At 43.6% G+C, this 27,618-nt stretch overlaps 1 protein-coding gene across 14 annotated transcripts in view; it reads right to left on the bottom strand.

The window, feature by feature from the left end:
- LOC118796481 (regulating synaptic membrane exocytosis protein 2-like) overlaps positions 1–27,618 on the bottom strand; it is a 151,274-nt gene that overhangs the window by 14,992 nt on the left and 108,664 nt on the right. For 12 of the 14 annotated variants that reach the window (XM_036555367.1, XM_036555369.1, XM_036555373.1 and 9 more), the window contains 3 exons: positions 21,035–21,126; positions 18,972–19,141; positions 7,039–7,280 (listed from right to left, as the gene is read on the bottom strand). In XM_036555367.1, coding sequence (XP_036411260.1) covers positions 7,039–7,280; positions 18,972–19,141; positions 21,035–21,126 — 504 coding nt within the window. Of the gene's footprint in view, positions 1–7,038; positions 7,281–18,158; positions 18,220–18,971; positions 19,142–21,034; positions 21,127–27,618 lie in introns of those variants that run through there. The other 2 variants (XM_036555372.1, XM_036555381.1) reach the window with 2 other exon arrangements.

The raw sequence follows: 27,618 nt of genomic DNA, 5'->3' as shown, positions 1-27,618 counted from the left end.
ATGTTACAAAGTATAGGAAATGCGGCTGTGAAAACTATGAGAAGCTCAATGAAGTTAATGAAAACACAATGAACCATGTAACGTAGCACGCGCGCTACATAGCATAAAATAAGACACGTACAAAAGGGTTAAAAAAATATACTGGCTAGTAATCAAATGCCAGACATGATATGGTTCTAAAGAAATGAGTGTGGTGATGACTGACCCTCAGTGCTCCAGCCAGGATAGGGAGGATCGAGACAAATGAGGCAATACGCGTTCTGATTATGCACGATTCCCAAAAGGGTGTGCGTACTCTGCATTCAGAAGACCTTGAGCCGTGCATTCCCGCAGATCATTTGAAAACACTCAGCTGGTAATTGCTATCTGATTTGTGCGCTGTGCGGCAAAGCCCCGAGCCCGCTCCCGAGGCCGTCGCCACTCGAGGATAAAAGCAGACAGCTGTGTCGATGACCGCCGTGTGACAGCCAGCCATTTCAAAGCAATTACCCACAGGCCAGCATGCTTGGGCCCCGGGGAAAAAGAACCTCACGAGGGGTTTTAAATGACAGGCTGCAGATCTGCGGAAAGCACTCACAACTCAATCTTGACAGAAGAAAAATCAACTCAAGAGCTACAGTTTTCGTTATACCTGCCATTTGTCAGGGTGTTCTATGTAAAAGAAAGAGTGCATTTAGTTTTACACTCTATAATCTCGATTATATGCACTTCGAAAATTGCAGAACATCCATATGTTGTAGTATATATATCGATTGCATGTGCCACTCCTTTTTAGAGTGCCAGTAATAACGTGTTTCCTCCCCAAAAGGCAAATGCTAATGTTCTGCTAATGTCTGCAGATTAGAATCAGTGTAGTTTCTTGTTTACTTGTCTGCTGCTAGTCCAGCACAGGAACCGTAACCTGATACTGAATGCTGCTGCAGTTATTTTCTTTTTTTTTTCAGCACAATCACCTGCAATGCAGTACTCTGTCCAGCACAGCACATGGATGTTCTGGCTATTGCCTCCTGTGTACTGAGAAGCCTTTTGACATGGTAGTACTGCTGTAATGTACTTCAGCATTTTAACACTCCCTCCAAAACCAAGATGCTCTGGGCATGCAGCATCTCTGTGCAGTGTTTAACAACTTATGCAGACAGTGCACATTCAGAGAGACGGTTTGCTCCTTTCTTTTTTGCAATCGCAATACACTGGGCTGTTCTGATTACTGCACACGCCGCGAGCTGTAATCTCATCAGCTCACAGTGTGTGCTCAGCTCTTCCCCCTTTGAGTCCTGTCATTTTCACACAGACCCGAGAGCTGCAACGGGTTTGCATCCTCAGCATGGCCCAAGCCTACTTAATAAAAGAGGCAGGGTTTGTGTGAGGCTGCTGTCAAAAGAGAGCTGTTGGGGGGGGGGAGAGTGGTGAAAAGGAACGTGCTCAATTTATGATGCTGTGGAGTCACGTTAACCTTTTGCATCATGCAAGACGAAGCCTCCGCTCGTTTCTAAAAGCACTTGAGTCGGAGCGGAGTCATTTTGGTCCCGAGGAGCGAAAACATCCACCTGACAGAGGTTATTTGTGTGATCCGTGATTCACCAGGCTGGGCGAGCAGCAGCGGGGATTTAAACAGGATGGCTGGTAAATGGCACTCGATGACCCTGTTGCGGCCCGTTGCACTATCCCCAGGTGAATCGAACTCAGGCGTTCGTCTCTGAATTTGCTTTCGCAGCAGGTGCCCTGCCCGTTCCTGCTGGGAGGGCAGGAAGTCCGTTCCCTATGGGGCTCGGGGCGATCAATGCAAGAAGCCTCTTAATTGAAAAGGGAGCCTCGGCCACACGGCTGTGGGCCCAGTAATGATTTCCTCGCACGGCCCTGTGGATTAGAATATCTATAACCGATATTGCACAGATCATGCCTGGAGTTAGCAGGCTCACAGCTCCTTTGTGGCTGAAACTGGGAAGAAAAGTGACTTCCTGTTTGACCAGCCCAATTTTGAGTTCCAGGCATGGGTTACGAATATTATTACCTTACCAAATACAGATAGAGTTATGACAAGTACAAGTAATACTGCCTCTGCACAAACCAGCATACAACATATGCAATATACAGTATGTAAAGTATATATAAGTGCATCTTTTCTGCAAAAAAGGAGAAAATAATTTACTGGGAAAAATGCTTGAAAATGAGCCCCAAGTAAAATATTTAGTAGGACAAACAGAATAGCACAGTAAGCCAACAATCCTTACAAGGTTGACATAGGAATGTCTGGTACATCTTATCGAATCAGACATGTTCCTCAAGCTTCTCAGAGATCCACTATGAAAGCAAAGATATTATACAATAATGTTGCAAAAGAAATAATGAAATAACATTGCAACACCATTATGAGTATTCTCTAATACTGCAGAAATCACATCCATCCGAATCACATCTACCACTATCCGACTCTACCAGTAGTGAATTTTAAGAGAGAGGACTATTTCATGACTGATAACAGAAAAGCTATGAACACAGTCATTTCGTTTTACATTTATTGAAGTCTCCTGTGATAGACAGACCCTTGCCATTATTGGATTTAAGATTCTGGAATTCAAATATTCATGCCAACCTCTCTTGTGTTCTTATTTCATATTACACCTGTTAACACGCATTACTACATACACACATTCATATTAATTGCATATACATAAAAATAATTTCCTCCTGAAGTGTGTAATAGCCATGCGCTATGAATGCTACATGGAGTAAAAAAGCACCAAACTTCATTACCTTACATTATTATCATTTAATAGACACTCTTATCCAGAGCAACTTACATACATTTTAAAATTTTATCCATTTATACAGTTGGTCTACTTGGTCATGACTCTCCTCTTTCACAGCAGAAAAAGGCCTCCCAACCGTGTCTTTGTAAATTCACCTCTAGAAGACATACAATCAAGGTTAATTAATTGAATCAGGATGAACCCAAGAAACTTTTCACATTACAGGAACCTCCTTCACCTTCTGAATTTTGAGCTTAAAAATCCAAACATGCTCGGTACCATTGAGACCAGGCTTTTTTTTTCTCTTAAGCAGAGCCTTATCTTCTCAAAGATAAGCTTTCCTTATCTTAAGGTTACTTGGGGAGCTGAGGTGGGATTAGTAACATGGTGTTCTGTTTTGATCTGACAGAAAAATGGGACTCTTGACTCTGAAAGTAGTCTAGACTCTTACGCCCGCATATATTTTTTTACAGGCATATGGAACACTGTATTGTCCTCAGCTGTGCGGATATGCTGTCTGAGGATCTCGAGAACACGTGACTCTGGACGGCAGGTGCCCCAGCCTTCTGAGGATGCCTTATCCCTAAGGTGTACCGCCGAGCGCAGCAGCCGCCTACACCGTCTTTAAAGGGCATCCTGAAAGCTCGCTCCTTGAGCTGTTGGCCAGCCCCTCCCAGGCAAATCACAACATAAAGTAGGTCGGCGCCCAGCTCACTCTGTCAGGGCTAAGAGTTGGCATGCTCGCCGCTGGTTCCCATCCAGGACAGAGATTTAAAAGACAGCCTCCGGTTCCACTCACGCGGAACACTCAGTGAAATATTGATATGCGCTTAGAACTAAGCCCTTCACAGCCCTTTCAACTCGGGCTGAGAGGGAGCCCTGATTTGAACTGGCACTATTTCTCCTCTGAAAGGCAAAACGTACCTTTTGTCCATTTTTACAGAAAATGGCATGCCATTTGTGTAATTGTTCACGTCTGAACATTTTAAAACTACAGACTACTTTAAAACTACAAGCTACCACAAAACTACAGTCAAATTCCAAACATATTTCCTTCTCCTGAAAACCCTGTCTCACCCTGCCTTCTTCATTGTAACTAACAGAGTGGCAAGCGCGGCATTCTGGTTTGAGGAAATAGTTTTTTGGTTAGAAGAAAAGGTTCACTTTGAGACTAGATTAATATTTTGCTTTAGTGCAGTGCATGCAAGATAATTTCTCTCAGATTTTTGAGTGAAATATGCTGTACCATCCACTGCGTGCCCATTTCCCAATACTGTATCACCCATGAAGCACACCTGGAAATCCTCAGGGACCAACAACGCCTCTGACTTCATGTTTCCTTTCTGATAAAATACATATTTTTCATAAAAAAACATGCTTGGTAAAAAAATAAAAACCTTGAACTGAAATGACCAAGGACTTGGCGGTCAGATTTAGATTTGCATTGATGGCCATTTTGACTGATGTACTTCCTAACTTCTTCACTTCCGCACTTTTCTCCACCAGCTGTGAGTATCAGTGAAGCAGCTCATCATCTGAAATGCCGAACTATTGCTGACCTTCTCTGCAGGTCGTGTTCTGAATTCAAAGCACACCTTCACCTACGTACGCACATCGCAACTGGCTCTGGACAGAAGTTAATTCTGGCACGGTGATTCAAATGATCAGAAGCCAGCTGGGAGCACAAGACTCTGAATAGCCGAGAAGAAGGCAGACACTAAGGACTGGCAATTTTTTAAGCCATGGGGAGAGCAGCTACAGAAAGGTTGCGTTGCATAGCAATAAAGAATTCATCGTGGATGGCATGCCAACACGACAGCCTGACGGCAGGTGATGCACACCGCAAACATTCAGCGAGAGTGATTTAAGCCAAGCAGAAAGCAGGAAACATGTGCCACTCCAGTCACAGGGCCGGGAAGACCAATTCAATATTTACAACCACCTACAGGTCAGAAACCGAGGCGTACAAAAAAAAAGCTATTTCTCCAAAATCAGCCCTCTGTCTCCTCTTCACAAAGTAGCGTGTGACGGAGCAGCCAATCCCTGACCACGTGTAGGTCCGGGCAAATCGAAGTTTGACCTGAGCGTGAGTGGTACGACCTCTCTCGAAATGACATTTCGCAAGGACAGAGAAGAACACATGAAAAGGACACTCCAGGTGGGAGCTCAGCCTGACGCTCAGCAGTTATCTGAAGCCTTCACAGAGCCTCTAAAGGCCACTTTGGGACTTTTCTCCACAGTAAACATCAGTGGTTTTACCTCGCAATTGTCATTAAAGTGGCATGTTGAACTGGAACTAGGAATGAATTTTCAGATGTTTTGAAAGTTCCAAGAAAGGACTTAAAAGGGGATACCAGGGGACGTGTATGGTTTGATGTGGGAAGTCAACAGCTCTTCCTGAATTACAGATGCTTTCTGTGTCCAACAAAACACTTAGGCTGGGTTTCGTCATCTCATACCACCACCCTAAGTGAATTTCGTAACAAAAAAATGGATTAGCAAGAATTAAGTTAAAATGAAACTGTAATGTAACTGCCAATGGGGCTTATATTGTAACCAATCCTTCTTTCATCAGGTTAAGATTGCTCTCATGTCTGCATGGAGACCTTCAGTTCAATTTTTGCTGTGATTGTAAGTCTGATTAATGTCAGGGGCACCCCGCAGCACAAATGCTGATTTTGGTTTGCGTCAATGCCGTCTTAGGCAACGTGGTAAATGTGGTAAGCCACTTTCTTGTCTTCAAGGCAAAAAGCATGTAAGAATTAAACCCAAGTTACACAAAGTTTAAATAATAAGTGGGGTTGATTTTTGAATAACATGGTATTTACAAATGCACTTAGGCATACAGTATTTACCTCATGCAAAAACACAATGTGAATTGCCAAAATGGAAATATTTTGTGAAAAAGCATAAAAAAATCATCTACTTTGTATGTGGTACTGTCACAAAAGAATCTTATGGACATTCAGAACTCACTACATTCCAGCCTACTGTTCTTTTCTTTTTAATATTCCAGCCTCAGGTAATCTCTGTACCATCTGGATAAATCTGGTTAGGAATAACATGATCCTCTTTAGAGAGGGCAGTGTTGCCATTAGACCCACAGCACATCAAACTGATGCTCCTTTCCTGTTTGGGACAGGCCCCGCCCCCCTACGGTCATCTTAAAGCCGAACAGTGTTTAATGGGGATCGTATTCTGTGTGGAAGCTCATTTTAACCATTATCTTCCCGGTGGATCATGTGAACTGTGAGCATGTATCAGTTTGCAGTCCACACTCTCACGCTGACATAACGCTTCCTCGCTTCCGGAACAATCCTCTGGCCGCGAGCGCTTCGCAGCCCTATGGATGTCAGCTGATACCGTACGCTTACATCATCCACATCCTGAAAGCGAGACTGGAAACGGTGCCCTTCTCTAAGTGAGAGAAAGAGCTTAAAAACAGATCGATCATGATGATCACGGGTTCAGCCCGCAGCCTGGATGAATAATACCTGCTGACGCAGCAGGCCTCCAGAATAAAGCTTGAATGTCTAAGGCTTAGATATAAAGAACACCTTGTATCTATCTTGTTTAGAGATCATGCAGTAGGAAGGGAATATCAGAAGGTATAGCAGAAGGAAATGTCTATTAGAAATAATTCCCTGGGGGCAATGTGAAAGAGGTCTTTATCTTGCACTTCGGGTCTGAGAATAACAGTGGAATTGCAATGCAAGACTTCTGTTTAGTGCTTATCCGCTGCCCCTTGGTTTCTAAATGGAGAAATAGGCAGCACGCCATATACAGTGTATCCTCACAAAGGGTGGTCCTGCGTTTGGGGAGCAGTTTGCTGAAATCTGTTCAGGCTGCCACTGAAGGAACTCTTGACGGCCAGTTATCTATTTAACACCGAAACGAATCTCTGAAGTTTGAACCCTAGTCTGTCACAAGACAACAACTGTTGTGCCGTGGGTGACTGAATTAGGTGGTTAATGCGACAGCCATGCATTACATCACATTCATCTCATATAAGTTCCCAAAGCAAGATACTGCACTGTAATTGGCCCGTGTTTGGCCTTAAAAACCACTGCTAGGGAAAGGCATGTAGAAAACAGGTTGCCTGTGGGTTATGCACAGGGAGGTGAGCTTTTCACAGCACCGCATCCTCCTGCAGAAGGAGAAGGAGGAGAAGGACCAGGTCTGTCCAGGCCTCCCCATATTTGGCGAAGCCCCGTGGAGTCTCACGAAACGCAAATGAAGGCCGAAACGCACTCAGGCAGAAAGGGAAACGCGGCACCCAGCTCCCTACCTGTCTGGCTGAGCTGCGAGGTGCTCCGGCTCTTCCTCGAGAGGCCCACGATCGCCACCATTTTGGCACCGATGCTGGAGCGCCTCTTCTTGTCGCCGGTGCCCACCGTCCCCACGGCGGTGTCCGACTGGCTGCCGTCGTTCTTCTCCAGGCTGTACATGTCCCCGCTGATGCTGGAGCTCTTCGCCATGTTGTTCCCGGACACGCCCATCTGCCTGTTTTTCATTTTGGACGTAAAGTCACTGTCAGCAATGACACATGGGCGGAGCCATGATGAGGGGGTCAGAGGAGAGAGGGAGACAGCGGAGAGAAGGGGGGGGGGGGGAAGCAGGGAAGAGGAGGGGGTGGTGGGACAAGAGGAGACAGAAAAGGACAGGCTTCAGCTACAGGACTTTGGGACACTGCATGGGGTCAGAGGTTACTTTGGGAGACTGCATGGGGTTAGGGGTCACAGGTACATCCAGAGATGCAACAGTGAATGGACAGAGTGGTGCACAGTAATCCATCTACATTATGTTCACAGGCCTGGGAAAAGAACAGGGAGACTACACTTATAAACATGTACATACATGGACATCCTTCCTGACTCAGATTAGAAATTAGCCTTTGACCAGCTGTCATGGCTTTTGTAAAATAAAATGTATTCAGCAGGGTCTTGGGATAAAACCATGATTATGAATTTCAAACAAGCAAAATAAAAATCACCAGTCTAGCAAAACTGTATTGCCAGGGGAAATGACAAACTCAGCTCTACAGTGCCCCAAACAAGCTTGCTCCTGGTTTATGATAATACAGAATTTGAATGCAAAGTGCAATCTCAAGGATACAATGCAGCAAATGCAATCACTAATAAACTTTATTAAGAGAATACAGGCGAATCTTGCTTATTTCTATCAGTGAAGAGTAAAACTATTTTTCGATTACTCTGACAAGTAATAATTTGATACAATATGTTACTGCCCACTGCATCTGCGCATTACAGAACTAATTTCCTGAAAAGGTTGAGGAGGCCCTCTTTCAAAACACAAATACCACTAAAATTTACAGGAATCTGGATCCACAACAACCACCAAGATGCCCGCTTCTGCAAACACAGCCAGGCCATTCACCTATACAGACCTGCTAATTTCTAAGGCAGACACTGCACACTGTAAGACTTTTTCTGCTTTAGCCTTGAGAACTGATAAGGAAACAATAGCAGTAATGTAAAAGCTCTCATTGTGGGTCTAATCATAGCCCTTACCTTACCTTTACTAAGAAGTCAGGTTTTCTCTGAATGCGTTATTCCACACTTTCTCCTCATGACACAAACAAAAGACGTAGACATATTTTAGTTTAAGTGCAAAATAAAACTGCTTTTTAAAGAATTTACGCTAAAAGTTCACATGGGGCTAATTTGTTTGCCCATGACACTGCAAGCTATTTTGGATTTTCAATGTAATGAGGAGTTGCCCGTGGCAACAACTGTATGACGGATGACCTTCTTCTTGTTGATGCCCGATAATATGCTGAACTTGTCGATGAATACTCCCACACTCTCCTGCGAATTTCACAAGTTTAGCACAGTGAATCACAGAGCAAAAACACTAAACGCTAAAAGTTTTGGTTAGCAGGCCTGCATTAGGGCCTGCTGTTATTGAGAACTATTTCTTTAAAAAGAGAGACACTCAGGCTTATCTAATCCATTATTCCTTCCAACCTCATCAATAGAGTCATTTTGGTAAAAAATCAATTATCCACTTACAGCAACATAATTGGTGGTGAGAAAATACAAGGCGAGATGCACAGTTTACAAAAAAAATTAGCATCTCAATGAATAATTTACAGAGGTCCCCAGACCAAAATGTAAGCTTTTGTCAGTGGCTGCTCTAATACATCTGCGTGATTTCGCAGGAGACACAGTGTGAACGAGTATTCTTGTACAAAAACATTTGATGGAAAAATGAATGAAATTTGTATTTCAAATTATCTGTAAATGAACGTAATAGTAAATGTAGTTCAAATTATGGGTTTACCCAATCAAGGTCAATGAATTTAACTGCAGTAGCTTACCTTTCAGTTTTCTACATTCTGTGTTTGGGGGTGCACATCTTAATACTATTTTGGTGCATGCAAATATGTTACTTTACATTGCTAGGTGCTAGGTTTTTCTTTTATTCATTTGTTATTGTTTTTGGATTGAAAATGCATGATTCCTTTGATTTCCCCCCGAATTTCAAAAGCTTTAGAAAAAGCAGCACAGTGGTTCAATCAAGTAGCCGCCTTAAGTTCTATCACATTTCAGTTTCATATGATAAAACCGCTGTACTGCAGACACCTCAGAACCAACTCCACCTTCTTCACTTTTTGTCCTCTTATTTGTGTGCAACTACACATCTATCAACGATCTATCAAGTCAGACTTAAAAGACACAGCGATGGGTCCAGCCATCTTCAACCCCTGTGCAAATAAGATTCTGCAGACCAAATACATGGTAGTGGGGACCACACAGACCTCAGCGTGTGAGAATAACACATAGGATAATCCTCTGAGAATGACCTTTTGAATAAAACATTCCCGCAGCATGGGTTTTCAGCCGCTGCAAAGTGAGATTTCGATTCCTCATACCGTGCTGAGTCAGTCCGGGTTTCTTTTCAACACCTCGGTCAACAGAGGTGCTGCTGCTGGAAGATAACATGCTAATAAAATATTAACGTTAGCCTTTACTATGAGAGTCATTAAAAAGGGTCAGTCTGTGGCAAAGCTGAGATCACTGATTGTTTTATAACCATGAGGCCACACTCAGACTTCACCTTGATTCTCAGAAGCTAGACACACCCAACACCAAGTATCTGATCACACCAAACCTGACAGTGTATTGTTGTTCTCATGGATCAATTTTTAGCACTATGCATACAATAGTATTATGCTAGGTAATCTTTTTTATATGAATCAGTTTTTGGCACCATGTAAACACTATGATATAAGATATTTATCTTTTTATAGGGCCATTATTAGGCTCTTGGGGCATGCAAATACAACACAGGTATGGACTACAGGACAGTTGAAGTGACGATTTGTAGGCTAAAACATTTACTGTCATGTGTTCATATTTTAGTGCTGTTTGATGACTGATCCATGTGTCACTGACTGTTCCTTACCTACGTTTTTTCCACCTCCTAAGATATGCATTTACACTAGCTTGCTGTAAATACATTTTGAATGTCTATTGATGAAATTGTCTGTGAAATGAGTGGACAAATATAAATACATAATCATATAAACTTACACAGCATGTGAGAGCTCATGGTGCTAATGGGGTTGCTGAGATAATTATGCTAATTAGGCCCTCATCTAAATAATCAAGAAGCCAGGAGAGTGCAGACGCTCCTCAGAAAGTGGGCGGTGTGTGTCTGGTGTGTAGTTTTAAGTGAGTGTCTAGTCTACACTCCACGCATTCAAGGAATACTCCAGAGGTACATCCTGATTATGAAATGGATACCATTTAAGGACACTGTGCATGATCACACACATTAATGAAACAAAACTTACCAGCTTTAGCCCACAGGGATCCCACCCTCCATGTAAAGTCAGCTTAGAGTGCACTCAGAGGGGATCTGGCTCCATCCTCTGGTGTGCTCTGGGGAGACTGTGCACTCGTGTAACAAATACCTCTGCTGTATGCTATCAATATTGTTGAACAGTAAGAAAAAATACCACCACAGCATCCAATTGGTTAGGAATACCTTTGGTCCTGGCTACCTTGATACCAGGGCACACCAACTACTGTGCAATGCTGCCATGGGTCAGAAGACTCTATGCTGGTGCCCAATGATCGGTGAGGTTACCGAAAGTGTTCAGAACTAGGAGGTTTCATTGAGGTCAGTTCTGCACAGTGTCTTAACCCCACAGCCTTTCTGTCATGGCCGACGCTCACATCATACACAACGCTCAAACCGCCCTTTTCCAGCATATTTCCGTGTAGTCCGCCTGTCATTCGTCATCATTAAAGAAACATTTTCTCCTGAAGGAATCTTAAAGCTTATGAAATGAGCCGAGTTTCAGGATATAACCACTTGCAAAAAAATCAAAGTTTGAACCCAAATTAATCTTTTCAATGACAAATAGTCACCATATGCATTCGCAGCCACACAGCTGAGTTTCACAAACTTTTACATGCAATGCTGTCTCTTGGCTGAAGCTCCTCGGAAGCGGTCCCACTGAGGATGGGGAATTAAACGTGATGACTGTACTTTGGCTCTCAGTCGCCTCTAACCCTGCATTTTTATCTCCCTCTCCCACGCAACAACGCAGGCAGCCGTCTATCATCAAAACAACATATGCTGTTTGCTATTTGAATGAGTCAGGGATCAGAGAGCCTCTCTGTAATAAGTGATAATGGTTTTTGAATGATGTGTTCAATACTATACACATGCTATTGTCCACTGAGCATGTTTGTTCAGTAAGGTTAGTGAAATGGATTTCTTTCAGAATTCAAATGTTACCCAGTTCAAATACCGAGTTTGTGGCATGGTGCCACAAACTCGGGTGACTGATTGAGTTTTTATCATATGCCCTTTAAATTAGAGACTACATGCTTGTACTAATTTTCCAGTAGGGTCTCCACTGGATCCTGTTGTTTTTAACATTGCAGCAGGTTACAAATTATTGTGAGGTCAGTCACCACAGAATTGACATTGAAAAATTAACATTTTTTGACATACTATAAATTCAAATTTAGAATTATTATGTGTCCTGACACATTTTCCAGTTGATAGAGAGGTAATTAATTCACTTATTATTATTAATGTCTTTGCTTCCTGCCAGGGTTTTTTTGATACTGTCATAGAGCATATTGTTAATATTACTATCCTGTTGGCATAAAGCATATTCCTTTATTAAGGTCTTTTTCAGTTCCTTCCAGTAATATAATCTAAATATGTCCATCTCAGTAGTAATCCAGCTATACTCACCAGAGCATCAGTTCCTGACATTTCCTGCAGATTTAGGGGTTCTTACACATACAGGACTATCCACCTTTTAAAAGTTCTATCCTCTCTGATCAGTTTACATCCAAAGACCCCACCCTATGTCCCTAGCGTTTACAAATATCTCTGTTATGCTAACCGTCACAGTCCTCCGTTTATCACAAGAACTTCTGACTCCAAAGATAGTTCACCTCTATAATTCAAACAAAGGCACTTGTAATTGTTAACAGTGCTGGGTTTTTCTACCTCTTCCTTATTACCACTCCTAATCTCACCGTTGATGACATCTTGCATCACTTAGTCTTCATTTGAGATCCTCTCACTGCTGGTACAGGAGTACTGCTGATAATCCATCAGAATAGTCCATATTACTCTACTTTTAACCCAATTTTGCTTGTTGCAACCCAGTTCCCTAGTTTTTAAATTGCCGTTGGCTACTCTGTGCCCTCTGGTTCAAATGTAACCTGTCCTGTTTGTGCAGACCCAACCTGTTCCAAAAAGGAGCCCCAGTGTCCCAAAAACCTCATGCCCTCTTTCCACAAAAGTGACTAGAAGGTACTTAACCTAAATTGCTAGAGTGAACACCCAGCTGTGTAAATGGACAGCATTGTAAGCTGTGAGAAAAGTGACTCAGTCTGGACAAGTTGAGCTTGCTAAGTAAATAATGTAACGTAACAGACTCTCAGCGGCAAACAGGCCTGATTTGTTTTAAAATGGCTTCCAACAACCTGCCTTTGCCCTGGGCGTGAGAGAGGCTCCTCACTGGTGTGATAACCCCCTGCAGGAGCCTATCCAGACCTCATCACATGTAGTCATCACCAGTGAGCCAGTTTCCATGTGAACAGCACTGCCAGCGCTGCTAGCCCAAAGGTGAAACTTTATGCCAGAGGATACTGTTTTCACTCACCTATTGGTTTGAACTTAACATAACATTGCTTAATAACAACACAATAATCAAAATGGCTAATTCAGATGGAACACCTAATGAATTCATGACAACATATGAGTTGCCATATGAGTGTACAAATGCTTTGTGAATGCATGTGCTGGGTGAGTGCATTTAATGATGAATCAGGATTCAGATAAATTGAGGGCCACTGTTACGCAGTGCAAAACATTCTGTCCCCCGCAGCGGTTAATAAGCTGGGAACAGTGGCTTTCTCCTGGGATTTTCAATTTTTCCCCATCATCTGCACAGTTTGTTCCCCTTTCATGCTGATTCTGCTAAGGGCGCTTTCAAGGCATGACGTTCATTTCCGCAACAAAAAAAAAATCCTACAGGACGTCATGCATAATGCTTATTATATAACGTATTATTCTAGATGACTACTGCAAAACATTTCCACGGTGTTACTATGTCATGTGGGTGTATAGGTTATATAGAAATGAGAAGGTTACTTATGAACGGAGACCTATAACCTGCAGAACATCGATAACACAATCGTTACACACAAATTGTGAACACAACTGATAAATCGGAAAATATCTTTTCATTTGTTTTTCCATACATGACATGACCTAACCGTCAACAGCCCCGCTTCTGTCCCTTTCAGTGTGTGTGAATGGGAGAAACGCTTGTTTCTGTTCTTTTCCTTAGCGTGTCTAAGCACAGGACAATGCTCCTGACGAAGGTGACTCGAGTCTTCCCGCAGCTGTGGCGATGCAGAAAAATCTGTTTCCATGGCAACAGTGGCCCGGGTTTGCGCAGTGGCGTGCGCTCGTGGATCTACACCAAAACAGACACCCTGGCCTCAAAATGAAATAATCAGCCACGGTCCTTTTGGACACGAATCTCCAAGAATAGTTTTTTATCTCTGAATCTGACACTGAACAAATGGTGGTCTTTTGGGAGACTAAACCCAAGCCTTTGTCCTTAACCTTTAGGTGTCTTAAGAATCTTGGTAAGGAGCAGCGCTTGGAAGAGGACTGTTTAGTGGCAAGCCACCTCTCTTCTTTGAAGCCTCACTCTGTGCTGAGCTGTGGCTTGCTGCTACTCGGGAGAGGAGAATGAAGACCGGAGGAAAGGAAGAGTGGGTTAAAAGCACCGAGCGCAGATGGCTAACTTCCTGGAGATGGCTGACAGGGAGCTCTCCAGCTGGAAACGTGTGCGCTAACACAATGCAAATACTTCAACCATTCACGCTGAATACTCGACGGCCACTTACAGAACAATGCAGAGGGAAGGAACGATACCATATCAGTGCATCGCTGCAAACGCAAGACAAACTCGACTAAATCGGGTCACGGACAAAACATGGGAGGGTCTGCGTACGCGCAAGACACAAAGCACAAATCAAATCCGATTTCTTTTTTTAAATGACTGAAATCGGTGTCTCATTGAATGAGATACTCATTCTCTTCACGCAAGTAAACAACAGTATCGTTCAATTTGCATATACAGGACCATCTTACTTATCAGAATAAGTTGTATCCATGTGAAGAAGATACCTTTAAAATGTGACCTGCAATAAACATTTATCTCTGTCATCACAAAACTATTGTAAAGGACAATTGAATTCACTATAAGATTCAGGAAAATTCAAAGGTGACCTTAATGGCCTATCATTTAGAATTTTTTTTACAAGTGTAAAGTACCGTTAATGTCCCCTGTGTTCCAGCATAAAATGTGATTAGCACAGAGGGAGCAATTTTACAGTAGCAAATTCATATAGAGTAAATTCATATTACACAGTGCTCTTACTGACTGCTCAATGACACATCACCCTCATTTTACTTCCATTACAGATTGTCCTGCCCTGTCGCACGGGTGTCAAATTACAAGTAGACCTTCAGATGCTTCAGTAATAGTTTTCATTAAAGTGTCTTCACTGTAATAAGGGTAGATATTGCATAACATGCAGCTCTGATATAAATTTAATGATGAGCCAGACAGACCAGGCCTAGGCAAGGCCAGGCATGAGCGTGATTCTGCATAATATTACAACCACTACCATAATCTGGATGGGACAGGAATGGAAAGCCAAGCTGGCAGTAAAGTTTTATAACAGCAAAAATGTTGGACAATGAAAATTCAAAACATAATTATCAATAATATGACAGAGTGCACGGGGCTCACTGCTACAGGAGACCTGCTGAGAGGCACTGCACTATATGCTTACTGAAGGCATCTGAATGTTTTTATACCCAAATGAGCCAATTTCAGACAGCTAGGCAGCCACCAGAGATGCAACGAAAACTTTAAAAAAGTGAGAAACCACAAAATGCCCTCACTCTTGTGTTAACGCAGTGAGTAAAACAGTGACTGATAAATCGCATATATTATCGTATTAAGATGATAAGATAGCTAGCTGACAATAACTTCAAAGCTTAAAAGCATTTCATGGGACAACCTGTATCCCTGGAGTGACGTTATCAATGAGTTTAATGTTAGCCATTCATATTGTTTGGTCTCTCGCTATAATTGTTTGCTTTGGGTTTACACGGCAGGGTAATGCAGTTTGAAGCAGAGCTAGCTAGCTAGCATTGTTACATATACGCCAATATACGAAAAGACAAAAAAGCTACAATCACATTATTCAAACTAACTAGCTAGTAGCTAAACAGAAACAGAACCTCACACTTAAATTTCAAATCACAGTGTTCTCTTCTTTCATCAAAACATAATTTACTCTTGTTATGGTCTTGGGTTTAAGTCAAACTGTTTAAAGTCCAATATTTGAGAAACATTGCCTTTATGCAATAGTGAATGAGTTTCCTCCAACCTCACCAATTCCAGTTCTGTATTAAAAATAGAGGGAGTTTACATACAGTGCATAAAAAGCCTCAATGCTTGTTTTTTAACTTTCAAATCTTAAAAGTTACTTGTCAGTGCTCCGCCCCCTTAGCTACGGTGTTTTGTTTTTCCCTGTCCATGTGCTTTTGTTTTCCTTGTGTTCTAGCCCTGCCCCACTCCCTGCCTGGTCTCCGCCCGCCTGATTGCCTCATCGCCTTCACCTGCCTGCGTGCACACCTGCTTCCCATTCCTTTGTCAGCCCTGCCTTATACCTTCCCTGCGTGTCCCTGTCCTGTTGCTAGTTCGTAGCAGTGTGCTTTTTGCCTGTTTCGTCCCCGCCGGTTTTTGTCTGTGTGCTGTTCCTGTGTTTCGACCTGCCTGTTTTTCGACCTGATTCCTGCCTGCCACTCTGCCCTGATCGCCCGATATTCTGCCTGCCTGGTGCTCGACCCTGCCTGTTCCCGTTTACTGATCCTGGATCTGCCCACGGACTGCCTTTCTGGTTTCGACCCTGCCTGTTTACTGATCCTGGATCTGCCCACGGACTGCCTTTCTGGTTTTGACCCTGCCTGTTTACTGTTTGCGATCTTGCCTAGCGATTTAATAAACCTGTCTGCAACCCAAAGCTCCCGTGGTCTGCGACTGAGTCCTTGCCTGAGTCGTGACATTACTACTGTTAGAATATTATTAGGATTAACTTTATCAGACAATTTGGACTATTACTGAAAAAATATCAACTTTTAGACTCTGTTGTCATAGAAAATGCAAAAGATGCTGCATTTTTTTTCTCAGCCAAGCTGTGACCTGACATTTAAAATGGGCCACATGTCACTGGTAATGAGGATTGCTTACTGTATGTTATATTCGGTTTGTACTAATGCCATTTCACCTTTAAATGTCATTGTTTTACATATTATACAACTATTCCTGAACAAAAAAAAAAAAAAAACAAAAAAACAAAAACACAGCACTAAGCATAAGACATAACCCTCAAAAATGATGCTGATGATTACTTTCTTTCTGTGCTTTCTGTGCTATTCTGTTTGAATACTAACTCGATCTGTACATATCCTTGACTCCAATTGTATGGTGTGAACATATACATGAATTTGAAACTATTAACGAAAAACCTGAACTTTCTGTTTTTCTAAAGTGGGCAATGCAGACTCTTCTCCATTACAGAAATTCAAGATATAATAGAAAGTATGGTCATTAATTGGACTGAAATATAAAGGTTGAACATTAAAAATATTAGAGACCTGAGGTAAATTGGAAGTAATTGGAGTTTAGCTTACATGGTTTAAATAAGAAACAAGGATTAAAACCTTGAGGGGTGACAGGCAGCAAGGATGTCCTTTGCAGGAGAAAGCAGGGATGAGATATTACCGGTCCACGTATAGCTCGTGGTGACTGACAGCAGGAGTAGTCATGCTTCCGAGCATGACGGTGACATTATGTAAGAGACACGGGACTCGGCGGGGGGAGAGAGGGCACAATGCGGGAAACATACACACGCACACACACGCGCGCACACACACAGAGACATAGACATGCACATGCACACACATGTGCCTACACACACAGACCCAGTGGCATTAGTACAGTCTGTAAATTCTGACATGCCAATGACTTTGTTTAACGTGGGCTGTCCAATAGCCATTTGTTATTTTCATTTAATTTCACAACCAGAGACCCTCAGTACATGTGTGTGATTTTCAAAATGTAGTCTCATATATTACTGTATGTATATATCCAACATACAGCATACATTACATTATATTGGACTAAAGAGAAGGCCCATGCACATGGAAGAACAGTATGAGTCACAGTCTGTCATGACTGCAATCTTGTTCCATTTTTTTTCTCATGCGGTGTCTTTACGCCTGCTGATATATACCCTGAAGTTATGCAGGCTTAAAGAATTGTGGGTGGGTGTTAATAATATTAAAAGCAACATTTTCCGTATGCTACGAAAATAATCCTTCGTACTCGTGCGTGTCTGTTCCACATTCTAAAACCGATTTTGAAAATCCCAGGTTCAACTGCATCTATGTTTACCCAAATCCTTCTCTGAACAATATAAATATATATATATTATATATATATATATATATATATATATATATATATATTGCCACGCTACCGATGCTGTACTGTGTGCAAAAAACTGAAGTGTTTGGATGAGCACTCAAATGCTAAAGGTCTGTAGTGTGAAATTCAGAATGGATCCTGAGACAATTCATGTATTAAAAGTACTAATATGTATATGAAAAAAAACAAAATTCCTTACAGTATTTTCAAATCAAAAAAGGAGACTTTTGTGAATTCAGAACAAATGCTGTAAGGAGGGGTGGGAAGCATATTAGCTACAGCACTACTAAGCTACTAGACATCTAGGAGGGATGCCAACTGAATTTTACCTGACGTCGTTCTCTGACAATGCTCTCAGCAGCTCGTCCAACTCCAGCTCCTCCTCCTCCCCTTCTCCTTTACTGCCCCCCTCCGCCCCGTCCACTGACCCGCCCCCCTCTGTCTCGCTCTTTTCCCCCACCCCTGACCCCGCCTCCTCCTCTGAAACTTCAGGCAAAACCTCCTCTTCGCCCTCCCTCGACTGACTTTTCTCCTGAAGAGCTTGCGACCGGCTGACGACACACAGACATGCAATAGGAGGCATGCAAAACAGAGAGGAACACAGTCATACATGGCCATAAACACAAAACAGAAACTGCCTCTGTATAAAATAAGGAGCAAACAGTAAAATGAAATTGAAGAAGCGGAGAACATCAATGGGGTGACAAGCAGAAACCCAACAAAAGACGTGAAAATAAACACAAACTCAACCAAACCAGAGGCACTGTAGCATACATGTGTAATTATAATGAAATCATAACAATAAAAAGAGAGTGATTTTTACAAACACCATAGTGTGATATAAGCAATGAGCAAACCTCCAGGGTAGGAAAGTGAAGTTCAGACATTTGGTTCATTTTTCACTTTGGCAGAGCCAAACCTGAACTCACAGGAAGGCGAGAAACGGTCATTAGACCTATGTTTCTTCTCTCGTGAAGGCGCCCCCGTGCAAACCTTTTCACGGTGAAAAAGTCTGAACGTGGCGGCGGCGGTCTGAACCCGACGCTTGTGAGGTTCAGAGGCGGGTCGGAGGCTTGCCCATTCCTACCACTGGCACCGGAGTTTCGACCCCGGAACCCCCCCGGTGCGCGGGGCCCGCCCACCTGATCTTGCGGTTCCCCCGCGGCCGCTCGGACTGGACAGACATGTAGCTCGTGCTGCTGAACCGAGACGCACTGCTGGTCCTCGACACAGCGGACACGTCGCTTACATCGCTGTCCGACGACTTGGTGGAGAGGTTGTCCGAGCCCCGCTGTGGATCCCTGCCCGACCGCTGCAGAAGTGGAATGCATTACGTCATTTCCAGATCTTAAGAACATGACTAAAAGAACCAAACATGCTTCTGTGAAAACAGGGAAAGAGTCTGTGTGAATGTGCCATTCATTTATACAGCAGCCTTACAGAGGCCATTTGCTAAATCATTTCCTAATTTTCATAATACTATTTCATAGCACTTCATATTAAAATCCAACTCAACTCAAAATTCAGCTACATGTACAAGCAGGGTTCGAATTACGGGGGGGTTCGGGGGGGTCTGACTGCCGTAATTAAGACTTCGACCCCCCCAAAAGAGGTAAAATCAACAGTTCGGGGGGGTCAAAACATTTATCATCCTTAATATTTAACATCCTTCTTACCTGTAATTGTAAATATTACAATATATTTCCCATATTCAGGCCTGGAAGAATCTTGTAAGGTAAGAAGGATATATAAATGCTTCGACCCCCTGTTGTTTTTACCGCTTTTGGGGGGGGGGGGTGTCCAAGACTTAATTAGGGGGGTCAGACCCCCCCGATCTCCCCCGTAATTCGAACCCTGTGTACAAGTCAGTGATATGTGCAAGGTAGGCTTCAAGTCCCAACAAGATGTACAAATTAATTTTAACTATCAAGTTCCAATTAGATGTACATGTTAATGATAGCTGTCAGGTACATTGTAAGTTCAAATTAAACGTACATGTAAATGATAAATTTCAGGGAAGTTAAAGCTCCAGTTAATTAGATCTACACATTTCTAATAACTGTCAGGTAAAGGTCAAGTTCCAGGTAAAGCACATCTACATTCCAATTAGATGTTACAAGGTACAGAGTCTGAGAATACATGGGCTCCTACACGACTGCACCTTTCCAACTACCAAACCTGGATTCTTTCTCCCACATAATGTATGTTCCATTAAGTTTTTCTTAAGCTTAAGTTTAGTTCACAGCTGCGGTCCTATATCATGCATTTGAACAAAGAACACAAACAAAATGAGAAGAAGCATCTGTTTCTTGCATTCATGTGTCAAAATACAGACTCCCAGCTTATTAAAGAAAGAGGAATACTTCATATTTAACGTCCGTGGAATAAAAAGGATCAATTGCATCAGCAAAGATTACATAACCAAGGTTTTCAACAATGTGCTTGGAGTGCTGTGCGGTTTATATGGGCGATGGCAATGTCTTTGTCCCTCCGGATTTCTCTGACATTTCGAGAGAAGGTATACAGTCCCTCGCTTTGAGTGTTTTATAATTGTGAAGGACTGCCCATCTATTCTGAAGTATTTTGCAGAGAGAGTATTCTGGTCTTTGAAGGTTGCAGTGATCCACTATGTGACCAGAACCTCACACTTTCTCTAAACCCATATGGCACGGCATGGTTTGTGTTGAGTAAATAATCTCTACCTATCTACGTTTCAGATTCACACATCAAATCTAGTACCATAGACTATTTCTCACACTGTGCACAATCATTAGAATCTGTACAATCTACTCCAATTGTAATTCAAATTCAAATTAAAATTCTCCAAAATGTTATGTATGAACAGTACTCACTGACTACCGTCTCTCTCTCTCTCTCTCTCTCTCTCTGATGCTCCATGATTGCAATTTATAATTTTACAATGAATATAATTAGGCTTTATTTAGGGTCAAACTGAATCTTCTGAACTGAACAGAATTTTCATTTCACGTTTTTATTGGGTAAATGTTTCAAAACCAGAGACAAGGACCACCATTGTGGCCAAATTCAGCTGAAGAAATTTTTTGTCATTTTTCTGAGCAGAGAAAGCAGCTTTCTCACACTATGAACGCTTCATTAACAGGGTTGGAGTAGATCTCTTTGCTGCCTTTAAGCTTTTATCAGCCAGTCTAAACAGGGTACTTTCACACCTCCTCTCCGTCCTCACCTGCTCCAGCCGGGAGTCGGAGCCTGCTCCCTGCTTGTACTTGTTCATCTTCAGCTTCATCTGCCGCGTTCGCTCTTCAACATCCATGGCACCTAATGAGAGGGGGCAGATAGGTTCAGGGGTCAGAGGTCAGGGGTCAGCCACCTTCTTCGATCGCACCTAACGGAGGTGCCCCGGCACTGACCACCTGCGTTTATCATTATTTGACCTTCGCACTCATTCAAAACACGTTGCCTTGTTTTTCATATTTTTTAAGTCGGTGCCACCACAGGCTTCAGTCCATTTACCCAACAGGAGAGGCTAATTGCTTTAGCGGAAGCTACCTCTTAATTCTCCCAAAGTTATGTCCAATAAATTGGACAGCAGCAGAAACACACTAGGGATTCTCATTCCCTTTATGGGAATAATGTTGCTGTGGTTGTGTATCATTAAATAATGAACTGTGGATCAATACTACATCTTGGCTTCTCCAAAAGATGACCTCAGGGGCTACTCAACCAATACTGCCACTCTGCTTTCCTGAAAACATTAAGCAAGTGTAACGTCTTTAAAATTTGCTCAAATAAATGAAAAATGCAGCAGGAGTGAATCCTTGCTTTTAGTCACTAGTATTTAGTGACAGATCAAATGGATATACGAATTCTAAATCACATACCCCTATAAATCCAGCACAATAATTTCAGAATCAAGCCTCACACAGGCACAAAGATGATGTAGATCTGTGTGCTCCAATGGAAATGTGGTATGATCCTGAAGCTGTTTATTTCAACCCCAGAGTCAGTAGCAAGGCTTCCTGGCCTCCTTAAAACCAGATCACCGCAGAGCGATTCGTTTGCTTTGCTGGCCCACTTCCTGCTTTGTGACTACTTGCCTACTCAGCCGTTTCAGCCATTCTACAAAGCGGCGATACGGCCACTCATTTTCCTCTCTTAAGGTGGCACCGAACGTCCCTCCACAGGGCGATCCGTGCAGACATATGCAGAAATACGCTCTGCACGTGACTCTCAGTTACCAGAGTGCATGCTACGGGAAAAGGTGCATTGGGGAATGCGACGTTGAAATTCAGAAGCAGAGGCAGAGAGGGAGCGGGGTGTGCAGAGTCCCAGGGCATAGTGAACAAACCATTTCAAAACAATAAGGTTAAGATTCTACCAGACAAACAGTCTGGTATAATTCTTCATATGAATGTCATTAGGAACATCCTGTCTGGAAGGGACAAAGTCACAAGGCAATTTTTTTTTGCCAATGAACTACAGGGTGGCAGTCTGTAGATATGGAGAGATAATGTATGATTTGGTACAAATCATTTCTATTACCTCTTGGTGTATAAATAGACAAGACCGATCCGCTGAAAAGCATCTGACATTACTGTACAGGGGTGAGTGGAGGACTAGATGGTCAGTCTCTCTAGCAGATGTAGACTTTCATCAAGGTAGATTATTCAGTGAGGTCCCAAAGACAGAGCAGCAAGTTAATTATCTTATAACTTAAAGGGACACTTAATTATAACTTAACATGGAAACGGAAAGAACAGCCAGAAATGGAGAGGAGTCACAATAAAAAAAAGATGACATTTAAAGCAGACGGTGAAAATGACATGCTCTCTGAAGATCCCAGCTTTCAGGGTGTCAAAATAATCTTTGACCTTGAGGCAAGGATGGCCGTTTGCTGAACTGAAAATGGGACCATTTTCAACAGGTGATGTTTTCGCTGGATTGCTGGATCGATAGACACTCCTACGCAAGGCATTCACAGAACTCATTTCCTGGAAAATGTCGGAACCCTGACAGAAGTGTGCTCAAAGTCACGCAGTCAGAGGGAGCGGATTCTCCGCTGCCCGGCAGACGCTGCTGTCTTTTGCGCGGCCATTTCATTACTCGTCTCTCGAGGCATCCGGTGTCCTCCCACGTGCCGCCCGCTCCCCCGTGGCGGCGCTGTCACGTCCGCGCGTCGCTGCAGAGCGGCGGACGTCTGACATTCCCACAAAGTCACAGTGACCTTGAGAGCCCCTCTGCGTTTCGGCCTCCAGGAGCCGCTGAACCGAGAGGCCTGATGTGCCACCTGCAGCCGTGCGGAAATCTCATAACCAAGGGCAAGCGAATGCCCATACCTGTGAGGTGCATTGGCCCCATCTTATGCATTTGTTTAGGTTAATACTGATACTTGCGGTGATGAGAAGGTGTGGTCTGCATGTTGCATTTCACAGTCTCTAAAACATGAACTTAAATGCGCACACAGTTTACACAAACAACCTAATTTCCCCATGAACTACACAGCAGGTGTAATAGGCATGTACTTCCACAACACAAACACAAACACGAAGGTTTTAAATCTAACGACATTCAATTCCACTGTGGACCGCTACCTTATGTCTTCAGTGCACACCAGAGCACAAGCTACCAGGAGCTACACACAGTGAGGGGGGAGGGGCTTCACCGACCCTACCTTCATCCTCATTCGCTGGCTCTTCAGCCTCAGTCTCTACTTATTTTTAAGATGGCAGATGGTGAGGAAACACAAAAACGGAAGGAAATAAATACCAATGAAACAGTGAATATAGACAAACACGGGCTGTTAGGTGTTGATGGAGGATGACTCTTGACTTTTGACAAATTAATGGGACGCCTTAGAGACTGTTCTGGGTGGCTGAGTCTCCTATCAAGAGGCAGCGCTGTCTTGCGCCTCTACATGTACCCTGAACGTAGACGTGGAAGAGGTCTTTAAGGAAGGACTAATGTAAAATAATTGATAAATTATTACTTGCATTCATTGACCAACTAGTTGGAACTAACAGAACAGAACAGACAGAATGGTTCTGACCATTGCTATAGTTAAGGTTTTCAGGACTGTACTTTCACAGGATACTGCACAGAAATCAAACGGCGATTGACGGTATGGCTTTTCGGAGAAATAATTACAGGGTGTCATAAAATTAATTCCGCGAAGATTTTGGGACTGCCTGTCAGACGGAAGGAGAATGAAAAACTAATTGTGCCATCAAAATCCGTCAAAAGAGAAACGTGAAAGACTGCCTCGTCTTCTTCTCATCTCTTCTCGTCTCGGACTGAAATGACGCTTTCAGCAGAACGGCGGTGCATTCAGCCGCTCAAATGATTGCCTTTTTCAAAATCGCAAGGAAGTTCAACGTTTTCAAAACGCTCCCGGGCGGCTGAGTTCCAAAGCTCCCATGGAGGCAAATTAGCGGCAGGACGTGTAGCGAAAGCTGCCCCACTCCGAATCATTCAACAAGTAAAAGCACGGCATACGTGCTCACCAGGCTGCCGCAATTTGACTCCAACAGGTCTTTTAAAAGTTGCCAATGTGTCTTACTTCTGCGAGTGATTTGATGTGAGAACCCTGCATCCAGAGAGCACCAGTGTGTGGAATTCATTTTCAGGACGGGATCCTGAGCTTAGGTTTTTCCGAATTTTCCTCTGTGCAGAACTTCACTGCGTGCAAAGTATCTTCCCCATTGTTTTATTTCATTTAGTTTATTGTGTGGGTGCCTTTCAGGTCAGCTGGGGAAAGCAGACCAGCTAAATCATACACATAAAACAAAAATACACATAGAGTGTGGGGATAAAACACAACAGGAGAGCATGGTGTTGTGAGGGGGGGAAAGGTGGATTTGAGGGGCTGTTCCGATGCTTGCTGAAGAACCCTGACCCACCTCTGCAATTTATGAAGCACAGGCAATAACTAACAGATTCGATATGCACAACGTTTGGGTGCTTCTGTGTTTGTGCCCATAGCCTGTTCCCTGCCTGTTGAGTTCAGCGCAAGGAGCAGAGGGCACTGCAGGCTCTGCTCAGGTCTCTCTGCCATTAATCACTCACAGCAGTGGGATCGGCTCCTCGTCTTGCGTGACATTGACATTTCAGGCCCCCTTCGGTGCACGTGCCCACCACTCGTGCGGAGACCCAAGGAGGGGGGGGCCTTCCTCTTCCCCCTGCCGGAGGGCTCCGTCTCTCACCTCGCCTTGACGGGCTGTGGCCGAAACGCGAGCTCTGGGCTCGGCGCCAAACGTGAACTCCTCCTCTAGCGAACAACGCTCCGACCGGCAAGCGCTGAAAGATTCGAGCCCAGCCCGCCCGCCCGCTTTAACGCACGTTTCAGACGGCAGGCCCTTCACAGGACATCAAAACAGTCTTAATGGATTCTTTCATATCCTACTCTCTCGATTATAACCCGCTTTAAAACGGACAGGCTTCCGCTCTCATGCGCAGCGGGCTCCCTTCCAGATACACAAGCAGTCTTTTGGAGGCGCGAGCGACAGATGTTGCTTCACAAACAAGCGCTGTGATTTGTCATGTCCAGGCGCTGAGCACGAAACAATAAACAAGGCGGCATGTGCTCGCTCAGAGAAACAGACTCACCAAACGAAATTCCAGATCTGTTTAATAGTGGTGGCCGATTGAAGCAACAGCATCATGGGAATTTACTAACTGAATGCAGCGGCCAGAGAAACTTACATAACACCACCTCCGGCACTTCCAGCGTTGATTTACCAACAGCACTTTTAAATGCAAATGACTCTTATATCGAATAACATACATGCATATTTCTGCATGCATATGCAGTGCTAGCACTTCGTTTGGCTTCTGAAATTACAGTACGCTGGAACACAATATCTTCGTTGCTACCAATTCCAAGCCTGCTGGCTTCTTGCAGTTCATTTAACAATCAGCACAAGCTCACTTGCATTCCCAGTAGGGTGTGATGCATCGAGAAATCTCACATAAAGCTGCTAAACAACGCAAGCCGTGAGTGTAAATTAAAAATCTGAGAAATCAAAAACAAGCTAGGGCAATACCTGCTCTCAACCTCTGATCCGCTGCTGCATGTTACACATCGCACCCTTTATATATATAGCCCTTTTGTGCCCACAGATGATTTGATTTGTGATTTCAAGTCCTCCTCTTTTCTCGGAGGAGCACAGCCTTTCAGACAGGATATGAGAATATATATCTCATTTAGACTGGCGTCCCTTACTTTATGAGGCAGTCATCTCTGTGTATCACAAAAGCAACAGGCTACTGGTAATTTTTATTGGTTGTGCACATTCGCAGATCTTTAAAACGTCTGGATTGCTGATCCCTGTTAAAACACTCCCATCGGTGTTCAGAACATCAGTGGATCTGCACACTAACATATGATCAGTGACTCAGCTACCCATTGTGGGTTTTGACTCTGAGCCATGAGCCTGAGTAATAACTCCTGAGTAGGATGGTTCCTGCAGAAGCAGTCAGTGAAAAAGATGTCAGATATCACGTCAGCCTATTTGGCTGACGGTGCAGTGCAAGCTGCTGAAAACAGAGGTGCTCTCTGGACACAGCAATGACACACGCTAGCAAACTTTTGCGATAACCGAGGACGTGCAACCCGACTGCAATGCTTTCCACACGATGTGGTCCGTCTGGTCGATGTCTGAACATTACCACTGGCTGAGCTGAACCTCCACAGAGTCTTATCTAAGTCAAAATTGCAGGCAACCTAATGCTGCTTCCCATCCTCATTGACAAAACGTGCTAAAATAGGCGCTCACATAAAAGGGCCCTCATTATACCCCAATTAAGAGGCTGACAATTACTCTGTCATGTCACAACTGGAGCTGTGACAAGATGATTGAGACCTTCAGGCTCGAGAAACGGCGCTCTGGAAACCATGGCAACAACGGTAAAAACAACCTCAAAGCGTTTATCTGTGCCGAGGAGAGAATGGCCTCAGGAGAAGGAAAAGAACTCAATAAAATTGAGGGGAAGAGAGTTCACATAACGACCACAAGGGCAGAGGGTTTCATAACCCCGCACTCTTCCCTGGCTGACACTGCACGGCTCCACTTCAAATCAAGGAACACTTGTCCTTAAACCGAAGAAGCCGCAGCAAACCGTATTTCATCTCATAACACTGTAGTGCTGCAACTGCAAAAAGGGAGATGATGCTGCCATATGTTTTTTGCATATACGAATACACAAAAGCTTTAGTGGGTGACACGATCACATTTCCTTCTTCTGGTACAATAGAAGCCATATGTGCATCTATTCATTTCCAGGTGCCAGTGATAAATGTTAGTACCTGCACACTTCTCCCACAAATGCCATATGGTCTTTTTCAGGTGTATGGTCATATGCATGTACGGTCAAGATGGTGCAGCTCAAAATGTGCTCACCAGCATCTGTTTAACTGTGAAATGAAGGCGATTTTGAGAGCTACAACAATGTGAAAGTACTATTCCTTTATCAAGTGTCCCTCTTCTCCACTAATCTCAAACAGGTCTTCTTGTGGAGGGGTATGGTCCTGTCTGTGGAGGGGTCAGCCAGGGAGAGTTACAGAACTGGCTCCTACTAACAAAATTCAATGCCCACAGTAACATCTGCACATTGAAGAGGAACTAGGCAGGACTAAGGCTAACAGCAGAGCTAGGAATAACAGGAGACCACAGGCTAACAGAGGGAGGACTCCTTTTAGAGCACAGGACTAATGGGATAGCGTTCGACCCCGGGGCCTCCCCCCCAGCCGATGGGGCCCCCTGATTGGCTGAGCGGGGGGAGGGGTGCTGTTTCATCAGGCCATTGGGTACCATA

Source organism: Megalops cyprinoides, chromosome 21 (assembly GCF_013368585.1).
Source record: "Megalops cyprinoides isolate fMegCyp1 chromosome 21, fMegCyp1.pri, whole genome shotgun sequence".
Classification (NCBI taxonomy): domain Eukaryota; kingdom Metazoa; phylum Chordata; class Actinopteri; order Elopiformes; family Megalopidae; genus Megalops; species Megalops cyprinoides.
This window is presented reverse-complemented; position numbering and strand designations above follow the sequence as displayed.